Source organism: Hirundo rustica, chromosome Z (assembly GCF_015227805.2).
Source record: "Hirundo rustica isolate bHirRus1 chromosome Z, bHirRus1.pri.v3, whole genome shotgun sequence".
NCBI classification, from domain to species: Eukaryota; Metazoa; Chordata; class Aves; order Passeriformes; family Hirundinidae; genus Hirundo; species Hirundo rustica.
In genome coordinates, this window is record NC_053488.1 from 5220222 (window position 1) to 5238547 (window position 18326).

At 43.9% G+C, this 18326-nt stretch overlaps 1 protein-coding gene across 1 annotated transcript; it reads right to left on the minus strand.

Moving 5' to 3' along the window:
• Positions 1-1678: 1678 nt before the first annotated feature.
• On the minus strand, positions 1679-14877 carry ENC1 (ectodermal-neural cortex 1). Its single transcript, XM_040090741.2, has 3 exons — positions 14644-14877; positions 8205-10018; positions 1679-4772 (listed from the first exon to the last, which is right to left on the minus strand). The coding sequence occupies exon 2, from the start codon at positions 10004-10006 to the stop codon at positions 8237-8239; it is 1770 nt and encodes a 589-aa protein (XP_039946675.1). The 5' UTR covers positions 10007-10018; positions 14644-14877; the 3' UTR covers positions 1679-4772; positions 8205-8236.
• Between the last annotated feature and the right edge of the window lie 3449 nt (positions 14878-18326).

Below are 18326 nucleotides of genomic sequence, written 5' to 3' on the forward strand. Positions count from 1 at the left end.
ACCTGGTTATCAGTCTGCCCAGCTATCAAGGACCTGGAGGTGATGGTACTCGTACGTTCTGGCTGGGACAATGGCACGTATCAAACTCTATTCGGGAGTGCCCACAGGCACAGACTATCAGTTCTGCTCAATCACTCGAGAAGCCCCAATGTGGTTTTGGCCCATGAAAACTTGCACTCCTCTGGAGTGTTCCTGGGTAGGTTTCAGGAGCCAGAGCACTCCAGCAGCCACTCCAAGCAGTTTGCATGCAGCCAACCCTGTCTTGCCAGGGGCTGCTCGAAGTGCTCAAGGCTGCTTCCTGCCAGATGGCCTCCACGCCAGACATATTCAATTTACTAGCATAAGCAGGGCCTTTGAGACTTTCACAGGTCAGGGCTGATCACCCCAGGATGCTTGATGAAGCTATAGACAATGCTAATGAGCTGATTTTTTTCTAATCGTTCAAAGCATTTAGTTTCCATACTTAATATGAATAAAGCAAATGCCTTGCAGATGTCTTGTACAGATCATCAGTTGTTTGAAACCTAGATGTAATTATTTACTTACACTCTCACCATAAATATCAGAACCTCCAGCAGGAGAAAACTTCCAAGCAAAGGAGCATGAATCCATGACCGGATAGAATCGGTAACCCAGTGCCCCAAAATGACATCAGCTGAATCACTCTACAGCAGTCTGTTCACGCCCAGTGCTGCTGTAAGCATCCCAGGCCCTGGTGAAATCCAAATAAAGGAAACCAACCCAGGTGACTGTCCAGCAAAGAGCTTGCAAGAAGCACTGAAACTAATTTAGCCTTACCTTGTTCTGTGGAAAGGCTGATTTCTTCTGGTTTTCTTCATATTTAAAGGTTCTCTAAGCGTCCCACTCCCCCGGCCAAAACTGATGGCAGATATCTCAAACACAGGTTAACCAAGGCCAGAAAGTCATTCAATACTATGGCCCCAACTCTTCTGAGCAAAGAAACACAATGAAGAAACCTGTGGTTTTTCACAGGGCAGCTGCAGGAGTTTTAGTAGAGGTAGTTTAGAAGACATCTAAAAACTTGCTATTTTATATCGGGACAGCGTTCAGCAATACTTTCAGGCCAGACAGGCGCTAAGCCAATGTAGAAAATCAACAGTATTAAAACGGTATTTAAACAAAAAAAAACAAACAAAAAAACCCCACCCAAAACTAGGAAAAACACCACCACCATGTACACACTGAATGGATATATTGTGTATGTTACACATGGATATATTACCTATATAAGTATGGGCAAGATGAAAAGCTCAAAGAGTTTGACTATACATGTATGTAGAACAATTGGAATGTTTCACACACAGCCAGCATTTTCTGACTTGAGAATAATTAAAAAGGATTCAAGATGCCTAATTCCACTTCCAAGTGGTATCAGGCACTAACTAAACTGTACTGCAAGTACCAACAAACTTGCATTTCCTGTTCTTAAATGTTTTGAGGCTCTCTGAGTTTTAACTGCTGAACTTTGAGATAGAGATCATAGTAAGAGCAGCAGAAGAGAACAAAGGGAAGGAAAGCGCCGCTGAAGCAGAAGCTTAAACCAAAGCATTTAATTGCACGCTGCTGATGTGCTTAAGAGGACATTAAAAAGGGCATTATAAAGGATTCAAAGCATTTAAGGGTGAGGAAAGAGGGGAGGAAGAGACAACACTTCAAATAAACCTTCCACGGAGAGGAAATATCTAATAATTTATTGACCTTCAGTTTCACATTGTGAAAAAAAGTGAGTTTTACAAAATCTTAAGACATAGTAGCAAACAACATAGACAATTTTACTTCTACTACTTGCAGTTTTCTTTTAGCACATGAACCATATCTCCAATGGCCAGGAATGGGAACATTATTCTGTTCTAATCACTCTTATTCCGACAGGTGTCAGACATATCGAAAAGGGGCTGCACAATTACACCAGAAGAGGAAGGCTGTCATTTGTTACGTGTTTCTACAGTAACCAGCCTGCAAAATAAGAGGAACCTTCCCATCTTATGCCAGGGTTTTTGTGTGCACTCTGCTGTGAACTGCATTTGCTTCTAAGCCTGGGGTGTTTTGCAGGATTGAAATGGTCAAGTAGCTTGCCAGGATTCCCACAACAATTCATAGAGCAAGAGCCTAGTGTATTCCCTGCTGAGCCAGAGGCCCACCCTGACTTCAGTTTCCTTCAGCCTACACACAGGAATTAATTGAGGACTTGAAAGCAGACCATAAGTTTGGAAACAGCTGCAGAAAATTCATCCCACTTTTGGAAGCTGCATAGTGCTACAAACCAGATTTCATAAGCTAAACAGTCAGATGCAAGGCAGCTTCACCCCTGGACTCTGATCAGCTTGACAGAGAACACAGATCTCAAAGCTGCATGTCCTTATTCAAACAAGGGGGCCCCTGGGGACCCAGTTCTTTACTTCCTTGTACCTTATGTAATTGCTAGTGCCTGGGGAGAGGACATGCAAAACACAGGAAGTCTGATTTTATGGCTCCCTTCACACTCCTGAGTGATCCACAAGATGAAAGGCAACAGGAATTCAAGGCTGTCTGCTTCAACACGGCAACCCGTGCAGGTACAGGGATATAGAAAGGAGACTATCCTAATCTGTGCTCCTATTGCTAAAGGTCATCTAAGGGGACACAGGGGGAGAGAGGCTGTGGGTTTAAGTACTTTTTAATCTACCACTTCAAGGAATCAGTTTCATCAGTGGAGCTATAATTTTATCACATCTAGCTGGGACTCACCCTTTTAAAAACTGCAAATGACCGCTGATTAATCAGTGTTCTCCCAGTATTCACAAAACTCCAAACACTTTATTTCTGAAATGTAAAGAGCCTACTCCAAACAGCAAATCAAGTGTAAGGCAGCGCAGAGAAACTTCCAGTGACCAACGTCAACACTTTCAGATGACAAAGCTTTCACAAATACAGCTACATCACTGTCACACAGAGAAACGCAAGCATCACCAATGTGACTATTCTTGTTTTGCATGCACACATGCAGCTGTTTACTTATACCACAGCACACACTAACCAAGTTACTGAATGCGCCACTTAAATCGGGCTCCAGAAACATTTAAGAAAAAACACAATACAAAATACAAGCTTCATGACAGGATCTGGCGAAGAGAGTACCTGTGAAACACAAGCTTCTGAAATTCCTAAGAAAAAGAGTAGCTTCATCTCAGTCCAAAGACCAGTATATTAAGAAACAATTTTACTTAAAAATCAAAGTTTGGTTTCTCAGGATTTTCTGAGGCTTCTGAGCAACCAAGTGATTAAAGACATACCTGGATAACAAAAACAAAAAAGCAGCAGAGTTTGAGGGCTTTTTTTTTTTTTTTTTTTTAATCCCCATAAGAATTTTTCTAGAGCACTTGGGTCTTTGACATCTGGCCACTCAGATGATCTGAAATCCAGATGGATGAGGCAATCCAGTCAGTGCAAAATTGCTGCTCTTTCTTCTTTTTTTTTTCTCCTTAAGACTTCATCATTAACCCATGTTGAGGTTTTTTTTTTTGTTCTTATTCTTGAATCACCATTCTCCACTCCTTCAGGACAATGTGGCTATGCTGTAGGTAACCCTCCTCCAACCCAATAAATAAATAAATAAGTTTGGACAATGACTTCATCTGGGCTTGGTATCCAGAAGCTCTTCCACAGTATTTGCGTTGCGATCAGGAAGCGGCACAAAGCACGTGTTGCAAGAGACTTTGGCTATTTCCAGGTTAGAAATTGAAAGGCATGACCAACAAATGAAATGTTGCAAGGACACCATCTACAAGACACACCACATGCAACCCAAGGAGCTGGTGGCCTGAGAAAGTGACCTCCACGGCTTCTTCCTTTTGTACACATGTAATTTAAAATCCTGTCCTGTAATCCTTCAATTTCTGACCCCTCCCTCCCACCTCCAAGTGTTACCCAACAGTTTTCTTTCTTTGTGCAGCAGAGCAAGTCAGCAATCACAATATGTGCAAAACATACAATTCACACAAGCCCTTGCAACATGAAGACAATTGCAGGCATTGTTTCAGCATGCAAGCACTGAACAATAAATAACCATATCTACAACAAGTAACATAATAGGAAAGGGACAGACTGAATTATAAATACAGGGAGGAACAGGAACAACGAGCATTTTCAGGATATAATGTGCTCCCCACTGTTGCAAAAAGATTTCACCACTGGACTGGTCCTTAGGAAGCAGAAGGTCACTTACTGCACACAGGACAACGCAACACAAGGTGAAACAGATGCTGTAGGCACTGCCCACAGGCAAGCACACTCCAGTCAGCAGAGTTCAGCAGCAATGCCGCTGTATCTTCATTCACAGCAGCATCTTGCTGTTTCAGACCTGGCCTGCTTCCCCTCCAGCTGGCACTGGCACTTCAAACCACCACAGAGAGGTGACAACCATTTCAAATTTCACATAAAAACAGCAGGGTTCATGGAAATCAAGTGCTGTGTTGTGCACAGCTAAGAGAAGTTCTGTCTCTGTTATTTTTCCACCTTTGAAGGACTGATTAACATCGGTATTAATCCACAATTAGCAAGGACCAGATCGAAGGTTTGTCCACTCATATTTAAACCACGTGTTGAAGCACTGAAGACAGGGGGTTCTTCTCCCATTCTTTCATGTCTAGGTCGGATAATTTACAAGGTGCAGATGATTTTTCTTCAAATGCAAGAGATGCTGAATTATTTTTCTTCATTAAAACTTCTCCACATCTGAGGTTCCAATTCTCTTCTCCAAATAAAGGAGTAAACTAAAAGTATGGGAAGAGGTGGAGGGAAAGGAGAGAGAAATGACTTAAAAGGTTTTGCTACAACAATATATCATAAAGATCTTGTTAGATGTAAAAGAAAAGCTAGGCTTAGGACAACAACCCAGTTGATGGGCTTCCCTGCCCAACCTGAACCTCAAGGTTCTTGAGCAATACCCAACTACTAGTACATAAACCAGTCAAGAACACAATTATTTAAGGTCAGAATCTGACTTCATTATTTTATTAACTCTACTATGAAAACTATCCTATTGACTGCAGAAAGACTGACTAATTTGGGGGGGTATAAATTCAGTCACTTGAAACCTAAATCAAAGTGGCCTTATACACTTCAAAGTGATGGACATGTCAATGTATCCTGCATGCTTACACATTTTCATGTTCCCCCCAAAATCATAAGTTTGTGGACTTGTTCCAAGCCAACAGCCTTTTGTAACTTGTCTTTCACAAAAGTCCACATGAACACTCAGTGCACTCTTTTTCTACACCTTAGCCAAAACAAACCCAGTTGGAGCAAAGTAGCAGGGAAGGTGAAGGTGTCTTGCCCCAATACCTCTGTTCACCTTAAAGAGTTCTGAACTGAATTTACTCACAACAGAGAGAGGACCATAGAACTCCCTTACTTAAAACATATCTACTCTTCATTTAAGCAGAATTCTGCTTGATTTCTTTTTACACGGCAATATACCATCCACCAATAAATCCATCCCAGAGTCCTTTATAAAATCAATTATTCAAAGAGAAACTCAGCCTTTGGATGCTGAGATTGTGCTTTGCTTTTTCACTGTGAAGCTGTATCAAAATTCCAGCTCCCAAACCATAATCAGTTTGTTACAATAATTTCTGAGAGCACCGCTAGAATTTTAGAAGGCAAATCCTACTTCATCACAATGCAAATGTTCTCTAGTGCACTCAGAGATCCTTTGAACACAGCACATCTCTTTCAGGATGTCTAAGAACAACAGAGAACATTCACAGGAAACAACTCAGCCTACATAACAGTCCACAGTGTTTCTGCAAGTGTGGGCTATTTTTTTAATGTCTAAAAAAAGGGTCCACTCAGTGTCGATTGTCTATTCTACACATTCTTCAGCATAGCATGACATTATTCCCATCAAAACAGACTATCAATGCTGAAGTCAAAACAGTGGTTCTTGTCATGGGATGAACTTCAAAAAAGCTATAAACAATTCCAAAACAGAGGGGAAAAAACCCGACGAAAAATTCCCAAGTTTGAGGAACAAGACAAAGCAGACTGAAGTCTTCCTAAAAGCTGTCAGATTGGGGCCACACAGCGCCATGAAAACAGAGTAATCACAAGTAATTTCCTTTTTGGCTCTCCCACCCACTGACAAAGCAGCAGGAGTCAGTAGGAAAAAAAACAACCTACTTGCTGGATGAGCACACAGCACTGGAGAGATTTCAGTCTACAGCTACATTCAGTTATCTGGTGTGCCAGTTAAGCCAGTTATCTGGTGTGTTAGTGAAGATAAAATCCTGGCTTTTCACAAGATACTGCAGAGTAAAGGAAAGCTTTTTGCACCGTTATATTCAGAGAACTCTTTTTCAAAATAAAACACTCCTTTGTGCACTGTAAACTCCAGAACAATTAAGTCAGACTCAGAAGAATAAGTCAATATTTTTCTTGGCACAGACCTGAGTCCAGGCATTCAATACTGCTGTACTGATAACACTGAGAACCGCATAAAGTCAGTAATAATACAAATTAACTGAAGATATCGAGATGTGGTTCCCAGCTAGGGAGGAAGCTGACACACAGAAATGAGGGCTTCCATTTGCTGTCGGGGGCAATTACTGCCAGCAACCAGGATTGGGTAAGCCTCTAGGGTTTGCTGTGCTTTCCAAAGAAAATTCTGGAAAAAACAAAGCAGGGAGAGGGGAGAGGGCACAGGGCTAGTGTTTTCAAAGCAAACAACCACCTGAGAGAAGAGCATCATGGCATATCACTGCCCAATTTCACACTAGATTTCAAAGCTGAGCTGCTGCTTTGCATGGGCCCAACCTCGTATTCTTTACTCAATCAAAAACTCCCAGTCAACTGAAGGGCAGCTACCAGAGGAACTGCACTATCTACACTGCTTCAAAGACCTTTGGGGTTTGCATTTAATGCAGGAGTCAGGCAAATGTCTGCTGCTTCAAAAAACATCAATAAACCTCAACAATGATCTGCCCCAGACAGAAGAACTTAGAGGAATCTTTACGCACAAGTTCTTCTTCCTATATTCTGGAGAACCTCCTCAGTCTGAACTTTTAGGTGACCCAGAGGCACATGCATAGCTTGTTTAATTACTGCAACTGTATTCATCTGCCTTTTTCTTATAACCTGCCTGCCTTCATGGGTACAATCAAACCCAAAAAGAAACTACCATTCACAGGGCATTTATTATTTAGGATCAAGGACATCACTATATTTATTTGGCTGGCAGTAACTGATTTTGTTCTAAAGCCACAAACAGGAAGTGGGGAGTAAAAGCAACACAACACAAATGGGAATCTGCCAGGTTTGTTGCGAAATACACAGATCAGGAGCAAAAATCTTCTCCCCTCCTCCCAAAAATAAGAAATGCACAACAACCAACCAAGCAAGACCAAATTCAGACTTGCTTGTGAGAAGATACAATGCTGAAGTTGCATCTGGTAAGAGCCTGGCCCATTATGTGTAATTAAATTGTTTTGGAACAGTGTGTGCCATAGACCAGTAATTATTTCAGGCTGCAATATTAATTACACCTCTTCCTGACACTACACCTAGTTCAACATATACAACCATAAGTACTTCAAAAAATCTGTATTTTGAAGTGTAACAATGGAGAAAACGCAGCCTCAGTCCATGCAGACACAATGCATGGACCATGCTGTCTAGCTGAGACTGAAGATTAGGCCTGAACGGCCTGTAAAACACATATCATAAGACAGCAGCTTTATCCAAAGGCTGTCTGCATGGAAATTCAAGTGAATTCACTATCAGGCTTCAGATCAGAATTTACTGTATCTTTTCTGGGTACTGTTACTGGATGCAGAGTGAACCGGTCTCAGTCATCAGAAAAATGGCATTGGAACCTTTAGCATGCATTTAGTACTTAAGAGCCAGGGTCAGTTTCTAAAAGATTATCTGCACTTCCCCACAAGTTGAAAATGTTACTTCTGCTCAGTCCTTTACAGCTAAATCATGCAGGAAAAGGCCTTGTAAAAGTGGATGCAAGATATGTGGTAAACTACTCCCAGGACCTGTCACAGACGCGGTACCTGGCTTACAACAGCTCGTGAACATATGTGTCTCAGGTGATCCAGATGTAAAACTGCATCGAACATGCTCACCCCTCCTCAGAGCTGCTGCTGGAAAGTTTTTTGAAAAGCATTATTACAGCAAAGTTCAAAGGTGTTACCTCTTACCTGATAACTTGTAATTGCCAACACGTGCACAATTAGGAGGGGAGGTGCTTCCACGTGCTGACAAATGCCGTGGGAATTAATGAATAGGGCACAGTTGTAATGCTGTTCCATACGTCTAACGTGGGATCGTAGCAGTCCAATGTTTTGCACCTCTGAATGCCAAAGTAGCCTCCAACCACATACAATTTGTTTCCAGATGCCACTGCGTGGCAGCTCATTCGCTTCGCTGTCACATCTCCCACCTTAGTCCACTGGTACGCCTCACTGTTGAATTTGTAAGCAGAGCAAGCGGAGAATTCAGTATCTCCGCCCATAATAAAAATCTGGTTCCCCAGAACAGCTGCAGCCGTGTAGCGCCAGGGCTGGGGGCAGGTGGCAGGCACCGTCCACCTGTTTTCACACTGATCGTAGCACTGGACTTTGGGCAGCTTGTCGTGGCTAACGCTGGTGCCACCAAAAGCAAACAGCTTCAGCTTTGCACTGACTACAGCTGCGTTGCTTACTCCCTCTCGCAGCGGGGCAACCATGGTCCACTTGTTGGTCACGGGGTCATACTGCTCTACTTGCTTTAAGGACACCGAAGGGGAAGCTGGAAGGCAGCCAGTTGCTGCGGTGTGCCCCCCCACTACATACAAGCAGTGCTTAAGTTCGGCAGAGCCATGGCCAAACCTCGCTACCAGCATGGGAGCGGCCTTGGACCACTCCTCATGAAGGGTGTCGTACACCCACACGTCCTTGGAGACCCCATTTTCCGATCCTCGTCCCCCAGTGATATACACTTTGCAGCCTATGGCACAAGCACTGAACTCCTTCCGTGGGCTTGGAATGTCAGCCTTCGGAATGATCTCCTTTGCCTTCTGATCCACCAAATACAGCTTGTCACACATAAAGGTTTGGCCACCCAAAAGAAAAAGCGAATGGCCAGTTTTTCGGGGTCTGGCACACAAGCTGGTGACCACTCCATCATTCTGTAAGATCTTCAACTTGCATCTTATTGATTCTTCTACAATCTCCTTGCTTTTCCTTTGCTTGGTGATAAGTTCTTCCATGGCCACGTTCTCCATAAGGTATATGGCTGGCAGGAGGGCCAGTCTCACTGTCTGCAGCAGCTCTGGCAGGTAACAGTGACGCTTACTCAGGTCATAGTTGACCCAGTTGATAGCCGATTCATACACCAGCCTTTCATCTTCGGTTTCTAATTCTTCACTGGAAAGGAGTTGCACTACCATGTCTTTCGGCAGCTGCAGGAAGTCTTCACTTTTACTGATACTCTGGAAGTTGCTAAGGCACATCCTCCAAGAGAGCTCATACAGCTTGGTGCACTGATGAGCATCCGACAGCAGCAGCATACCAAGACAGTTGGTGGGATGAAGGTTTTTCTCCAGAAATTCTGCACAAGCATCCCGAATGTCCTGAAACTCCAGCATGTCACCAGCCTCCAGCAGTGACTCTGCGTTTTCCTCATTGATGATTACCCTGGAGGAATACGCATAGTCCAGAAGAAGCTCCAGGACTTCTGGGTGAATGGAATTGTGAAAGTTGACTTCGCTGTCCTGGCTCTCTTTCAGTCCTCCGCTGAACATGGCTTCGAAATAGCGGCTGCAAGCAGCCAGAACTGCTCTGTGGCAGGGGAAGGACCTGTTCCCAGCATGGAGAAGCACGTCTGTAAAGAGACGCTGCTGACGCAGGAGGTTTAGGTGAGTAAGGACACTATCAGCATAGGAAGACTTGTGGAACAAGTAGATGTTTATGGAGCCAGTACTGGCCCTAGACTTGCGATTTTCATGCATGCTGACCGACATTTTCTTTCACACCTATAAGCAAAGAAAAAATTTAACATAAATAAAAGTCAAAAATCATTATTAGTTTTACATATCAAAAAGCGTGCCTATTATTCACTGTAGGATTAATTTACAGCTGAGTGGACAGAGAATTACATCTACCTTTGGCATGCGTTTATTTTTTTGTAAGATGAGATTCATAAATGACATAGTCTAAATTTGTTGCCCAAGAGCAGGTTTATCTTGGGAAACCTGATCTCCAACTTTCATAGCAATACAGTAAGCAAGTAAGTTGGAGAAAGAAAATGAACCAGGACCGATTTTCTCACCCTTCCCCAACCTAGACCAGCTGATTCATTACATACATACACATGCACACGCTTGAAACATTCTCCTGTACTGAATCATAGCAGGAAGAGCTACCAGACAGAATACCTAAGGAATGTCAAAAGCTGCATAGGGAACAAAAACCTACTAATCCCATTAGGAAGCTTCTCTTTGGTATAGTGATTCCATGTGCAACAGCACAAAACGAAAAAGAACCCAAACTTTAAAATAAAACCCTGGTATCAACCATACATTTAGACTTGTGTAACTGTAAATAAATATATATATATATATATATTATTAGTCAATTCTACAGATTCCACCTTTATTTTCCAGAATTCAGTGTCTGCTTGTTATAGTGAAATCACATATACATAGGTAGGGTTAGCAGAAAAACATGTTTTGACTAGGAGCTGAAGTCACTGAGACACTGCCTCTGAAGACACCTGGAGAGTGAGGTCCTCAGAGCTTAAGCCATTAGTTCATTCTGAAGTTTTGAGGAAGCATAAAACAGAAGACTTATCCTATCCTGCCCTATTCCTAACAACAAAACCACTACTCAGATCCTGTTCAGAGGTGAACGTTACTGTTACCTGTCAGGATACGCAGGTCTATGTACAACTACGCCAGCAAGTTTCCAAATGTAACTAAGAGTCAAGTCAAAATAGTGTGTGTACATATATATATATACACACACACACAAACATATATCTATGTGTGCAGTATAGGGTAAGGGAGGAATATTCGCAGCTATATGAAGCTAATGGCCAAAAACCCACAGTGCAAATAGTAGGAGGTGAAACATACAGAACTCAGTGCAAGCTGTGGCTGAGACTGGTACTGTAATAACCTCATTTCTCTCTCTTCAAACTGCAGAGAAAACTCAGAGAAAGCTGAGAACCAAACCTGCCTAATTGCTATGCTATTTGCGTGTCCAGAGCACCCTTTACTGCACCTTCAAATAAAGAACTGGCCAAAAGATCTACCTGAAGAGCATGCAATGTGTTAAGTCAGAGCATGACCTGGGGCCTCTTCTGAAGATTTTTAATGTGGATATACTTTGCTCTCATACAGACATTTTCATACACTTGAGCATCTTTAAGCAGTACGGAACTATAGAATTTCATTCCCACATTTCATGCCTCAAGATAATACAAGAGCTTTACAAGGCTCCAAAACGGCATTTTTTAATACATGTATTTTTCTAGATTCACATGACCAGAAACACTGACAAAATCAAAACCACATGTTTAATTTGGACAGCAGACTCCATTTCAGAACAAGCAATCTGTGTATACGGAACATGCAACACCTGCAATCTAACTGCAGCACAGCCAGCACCACCATCTGTGCTAATGTAATTGATTCACCATATTGAACAACAGCAAGTTTGTGATACACCTTTCTCTTCAGCTACAGCAAAAAAAGCCATTAAACCCAATTTAAAGTAAGGAATAGGGAGACACCTTACTGTAAAACTACCATAGCCCATTTCCTTTAATATGAAGCACAAGTTGACTGATGAAACTTAACAGGGATTGAAAAGAGCAGGTAGCGCTGCCCAATATGCATTGCAAAATCCAAAGTCCTCCAAAACAGAGAGGAGTCCTACATATCAGGGATACAAGACAGAGTATCCGTCTCACTCTACCACGCAAAAGCTTAGAAAAGGATCATACCAGTGCTCCCTAGACCAACCCATTAAATGCATTAAGCACAGAACAACTTAAGGCAGCGAGTATGTCTTCAAAACACAAACTCTTTTACAAGGAAAATTAAATTACCTTTAATGACGTCGCATCGTCTGGCAAAAAAATACCCAGATGGCATTTAAAGATCTTGAGCACTAATCTCAGACTAAAATAACCCACTTAACTTATAGCCAAAAATAAGATACTGACCATTTACAGGTTGAAATCTCCTAGAACTGAAGGATTACAAAAAGGTCATGGCCTGAAACGCTAGTATACAAGCGGTTTGAAGACACAAATAGGAAGCTGAATGCTTTACTGTTAAATTTTTCTAACTTTTCCAGGCACCTCACTGCTTTAAATGCTGTTATGATGCAAGACACGATATTCACTGGATCTTTACAGGTAGGTTTTCCTGACACTGAGGACTCACTCTTTCAAGGTTCCTCACCAGGGAGCAGGGTGGGAGCTAAACACCCCACTGATCAGGGACCACAGAATAACCAGTATCTGGATGTTCTCAGTGGCCCCCAACCTCCAATTCCAGCTAACAGAATGTGTGTGTAGACATCACGTCTAGGCATGCCAGGATCTCTATGAAAACACAGGTTCTCTTCTTTGACCCCACACACTGGGTGATTTCAGAGTGTACTGAAAACTTCCTTTCACCATGCACACAGGGTTCAGAAACAGGACAGGTAAAATTCACATCAGAGGCTTCTGATGCAGGCATTTAGATCTTTCACCAGGCTGTGTACTCCCAAGAGCAATGCTTGCTCAGAACCATTCAGAATGAGCCCAAAATCACAACAAAATAGAGGCAAACATTAAAAAACCCCCACCCTGCAGTTATGCATACAGTGGAGGCTAGTGAACAACAGACCACATGCAGAGGGGAGGAACAGATCACTGTCTGTTACCCAAAGCCACCCACAGCCAATACCACAGGGAAAAAAAAAAAATAATAATAAATATATATATATATTAAAAAAAACCCTCTCAAACAGCTAGTGAATAAGGCACTCAGCATTTCACCCTGCTGTAACAGAAGACTCAGTCTCTGGTGAGAAGTGGATTTCACATATGCTGGTCGTGAACTGTTCCTGTAAGACTGCCTTTTATCATCGCAATGTCATCTATTGAGAGGAATTCAAAATATGCCAATTCACATTAAAGATAAGCTAACCTATTTCCCCAAACAGAACAAAGATACACATCTTTTTCCTCCAGTGTGATGCTCAGATGAGACTGCACATGGACTAGCTGAACAAACACCCTTAGAAGCAAGTATCATCATCGACTAACAGGCAGAGTTTCTGTAAATAGCCTTTCTGAGTCTCTGGCAATTAGGTCAATCCAGAATCTTGTAAGAATGCTAAAACGCAAAAATGACAGCTCCAATTTCTCTGTTTGGTGCTGGAAATTATGCAAGCCTCAAATACTTCAGCAGAGGTAATTTACAGTCAGTGATCAAGTGTTCATCTTGAATAATATTAGCCAAATACCTTCAGGCATTTTCTTTTCCCTTAGAAATAGTATTTGTACGTAAAAGATAAGAAGTGGTCGGTAAACTACAGATATAGATTTTATCTAGGGACAGAAGGTGAACCAAGACTTTGATTTATAATTACTCTTCAACAGGCTACTTGTCACAGAAGCCCAGCAGTAAACACTACTTTAAGACTAAACAACAGGCTCCTTGTCCTACTTAACAGTTCTATAGGACGCAGGTCTCAGCCTAAATCAAATGAAAAATTAAGTATTTTCAAATTACTGACACATCCCTGATGCACGCTCATTTTAATACGACTGTGTAATTACACAGCGGTGGTTGCCTTTTTCTTTAGAATCAGTGAAACAGCTGAACGAGAGGAAATCTACCAGCCATCCCATCGATGTAACTAACACCGCTTTCAATTGCTAAATCTGCACCGATGCTATCGGTGCGGCAGAGGAAAACCGTGACACCGCCTAAAGTCTCCAAACTCAGCGGCTGCCTAGGACCTGCAGCGAGACAGAAAGCAGAGCACGCTGCTCCTGCTAGAACGCACTACAGCTCGCCACATGCAAACAAAGAAATGCAACTCTAAATTCCCCTCAGCTCGCCCCACCAAAACGCCTAAACAGCCCCGTCTCTGAGAAGAAACTTGCAGAGCTTCTTCCCAGACTGATATAAAAGCCAGTGGGGGAAGCTAAAATGCCTTTGGTTTCCTTTATAGCGCGACAACCACGTGCAAAAGTTTCTGTACCGGCGCAGGGAGAGAGCAGCGCCGCAGCCAGCTCAGGGAGCAGCGAGGCGCTGGCTCACTCCCTGCCCTGCCTCTCTCCCGGCTGAGGGATGCTCCGGACCGCCTGGGGCCCCCGTGAGGAAGCCGAAGCCCACCGGGGAGGCTGGCAGCCTCCGCATCAGGAGCCGACGCTTTCCAAGGGCAGCCAGCAGATAGCAAACCACCGCGAACGCCTAACCACCGGCGTCCCGCTAGCACCCGGCGTTCCTAACAAGGCGGAGGAGCGCCGGGGTCCGCCTGTGCCGGGGGCCGACGAGGCAGCCCGGCTCCAGCCGGAGAAGCAGCGCCGGCAGCTGCCCGCCCGCCTCCCCTCCGTGCCGGGCGCTGCAGCGGCTCGGCGGCACCAACTTACAGCTGCGGCTCCCGGGCGAGCGCGGAGGTCCCTGGGCGACGCAGCGCCGCTCATGGGAGAGGAGCTGGGCTGTGCCGGTCCGGCGGTGCCGCGGCGGGCGAGCAGCAGCGCCGGGCGGAGCCGGTGCCGCTGGCGGGAGGCGGGTCGCGGGAGGAGGGCGGGAGGTAAGGAAGAGGGACGGAAGAAAGGGAAAAAGCCGGCGGCTCCAGCTGCTGCTGGCACGCCAGCCGCGGCTCTGCCCCGGCGGCGGAGCGGAGAAGGAGTATATGGGCTGGGGAGGGCGGGGGGAGGCTTTATGCAAAGCCCGTGAGTGACAGCCGGGGGAGGGACGGCAGGACGAGGGCAGCGCGCTCGCAGTTGCTGTCCCGGCCGGCTGCGGGGAAGGCGTAGTGGGAGCCTCGTGTCGCCTTGCTCGTGTCGCCCTGGACGGGGGCCGCAGGCTGGCCTCTCCTCCCTGCCCTGCCTGCCTTGCCCACCCTGCCCCGCTGTGCGAGCCCCCGCACCGCGCCCCGGGCGAACAAGCGGTGCGCCCCGCTCCGCCGCGCAGACACCGAAACAGCTGCGCGGCATGCGGAGGAGAGCCGCGCCCGCCGCGGGGTTCCCGCTCCTCGTGGCGTGTCCCGTCGGGTGGCGAAGAGCGAGCGGGGCGGGCGGTGGGAAAGTCCCTCCTCGGCGCGGAGGAGCGCGGGCACGGCGGGCGCTGAGCCCGCGGCCGGGCGGTGCCGCGGAGCTGCCGCGGGCCGTGCGGCCACCGCGCTCTCGGCAGGCTTCTCACAGAGCCGCTCTTTCACAGCTGCCCGGGGGAGTGCTGCCGCGGCACAAAGGGAAGCCTGGCTTTAGTTATTTCCCAGTTAACAGAGTATGTGAAAAACGAGTTTGTGCAAAAGGCCGATTTCAACAATAAACATCTTCTAGACGTAACAGCGGTGTTTACATAGTGGTATTGTGTGGCTCTGTGGAAGGAAAACAAGGTACCATACTAAATTGCGCATATTGTTACTTTACTATTTGCTAATATCACTTAAAGCAATGGTATTAATCTAAAGAGGCTTTAAGGAAGATAAGAATAATTACTCCCAGCAGCAGGAAGCTTCTTTTTGAGTATAATAGTTTGGAGAATTTACTCATTCTTCATAATGAAATGTCACCCAAACTTCTCCTCTTGAAAAAAAAAAGAATGCCCTACAAGCAATTTGCCCTAGCAGAGGGTTATTTATATTTGTGTTGCTGGACTCCAGAGTCTGCAGATTAGCACACACTTAGTGTACAGCAGGACACATCTGTAATTCTAGACAGCCTGTGGGCATATGCAAGCCTGGAGAGCATAGCTGAACAGGGAGCAGATGAAAGAGTAATTTGTTTCATAGATTATTTCTTTTTACAATATTGTTTTATTACAACATGAAGTATTGCAGGTTGCATGGCCTAAAAATGTTGCACATCTGTATGTAATAAAGAATGTTTCAAGGCCGTTTAGGTGTGAGAAGCTGTTGTAAATTGTAAACAACCTTGCACAAGGGGTATTCATGGACACCAATGTACACTTGAGTCATGTACCTGTAGAGGATTTTGATTTGACTGTCAATGTTCAACCTTTGTTGCACATGGTATTGTCCATGTTATGAGTCCAGTTTTTTCCTTTCATCATAACTATAAAATGCCTTGATCCTATTTTCCCGCACTTGCCCCCAACTAAACCTGCAGAGATTCCACCAAAATCCTGTCCATTATGGTGAATCTTCCACAGTCTGGTGTCAGAAAGTCAGATTATCTCGTTCTATGCAACTAAAAACACGGGGACACATTGCTTCATACAGTGTTAGGACAAACCTTGAACAGGCACAGTTATCACTATGGGTGATAAATGGGCGTGATAGAATAATGTTCTTCTTCAATATCTATTGCTTTGTAACATCTGAACTATAGCTGTAAGGAATGGTCAGTGAAAAACGAGATCCACAGAGAAGACAACATGCAGGATTTACGTGGATGCCCGCAGCATGCAGATTTGGGCAGTACCCTGCACAAAAAAAAAAAAACCTGGGCAATAATCCTGTAAGCTAGTGACCAGATGAAGTACTGATCTTCCTTTTTTTCTATGAAATGAGGAACCTGTTGAAGTTAATCAGGGCAGAATGATTGGATGAAGATTTAAGTCATCTGTTGGGGAAACAAGTACACAGCCAGACAGATCCTTCTGTGTGTGTAAAGCAGTGATACTGGTGAGAGCAGAGAGAGAATGAGAAGAAAAGGAACTCCACAGTCCATGCCTACAAACCACAGCAGTTGTTCTTTTGGATGTGCTCAAATGAGCTCTTATTTATGCTTAAGTGACAAAACACCCAAAGTGTTTCTTCTCCTTTCTGCACAGGAGTTAGAAGTTGATAGGTTTGTCTGAATGGAGCTTACAGCACACCTAAAATAAGAATGCATATTTTGCTAGCAAGGAAAAAAAACACTCAAGAAATTGACTTGGTCCAAGTAAATCTTTGGCCTGGTTCATCTTGGTCTGAGAACTAAGTCAGATCACAGTTAAGCACGATTCTGGTTAAGCCAGTTTTGTAGATGGGCCAATCTGTGTTTTGACGTAGCTGAAAACAAAGCTGGCCTAGCCTATTCCAGGACATAGTTTAACATGCCCGCTGAACTAGTTGAAACATGTTTCTCCTAGTATTAGTATGCCAGGATAGATAGCATCTTTGCAATGTTACTAAATATCATGATTTTATCGCAAATCATAAAATAATTGGCCCTTTTCTCAAAGCCTCAGCTTCTAGAGTCATGTGAAATTGATATTCTCTTAGGGATGGTTTGTTTGTTTGCTTGTTTTTGTTTGTTTGTTTGTTTTAATAAGAAGTCTGAAAGAATGAGTATGACAATATAAACCTCTAAATATTTTCATTTTAATGAAAATAATAGAAGTGAGTGCCACATTTTACTCTGAAAATGTTGGGGTAGGAAAATCTTCATTTAACTCAAATCCAGCTAGCTTGCTATGCAGAGAATACTGTTATATTAACAAAATTATTTCACCTTGCCCTTTATTTAAGCTCTTTATTTAAATGGGTTTGGCTTCTATATTGAGACAAGTTCTTGGAACCTTGAATGTATAGCAAACTTTATCATATGGCTTTATTGACACTTCAATGTTTTGCAGGCATAACTATATAGCTAAAAGATCCCCCAGATTACCCTAGTAGTGCCAGCAAGAGTTCTAACACTGACAGAGCCGTACTGGTAAAATAATCCATCTACCAGAGCAGATTATTTTGCTTAGGAGATGGAAATATGTATTTTGTTTGGTTTGGTATGGTTAGTATCAGCTGCATCTAAACTAGCAGGGTTTGCCAGTACAGCTATCTTGGCAAGCCTTTTAAATGCAAACAGGCAGTATGTGCCTGCAGCACAGTCTGAGATCTCATTTTTAATGCTATTAAACAGCTGTGTCTTGGGCTTTTGCCTTGTTAGACTCTTTTTAACCACATTATTTTGTTCAACTGCTAAATAAACAGCATGGGGTTAAATGTATTAGTATAATTTATCTTCTTTCCTTCCCAATTTACACTTTGAATGAATTAATTAGAATGATTTCATTAACAATGTACAATAGCAGTACCGGTGCCAGGGCTCTCCCAGGGGGATGGGGCCTGGAACACCACTCAGTGACCCACACCTGCTTTTCT

Excerpts from the sequence above, each read along its gene's own strand:
- ENC1 (XM_040090741.2), bottom strand. The coding sequence starts at position 10,006 with ATGTCGGTCAGCATGCATGAAAATCGCAAGTCTAGGGCCAGTACTGGC.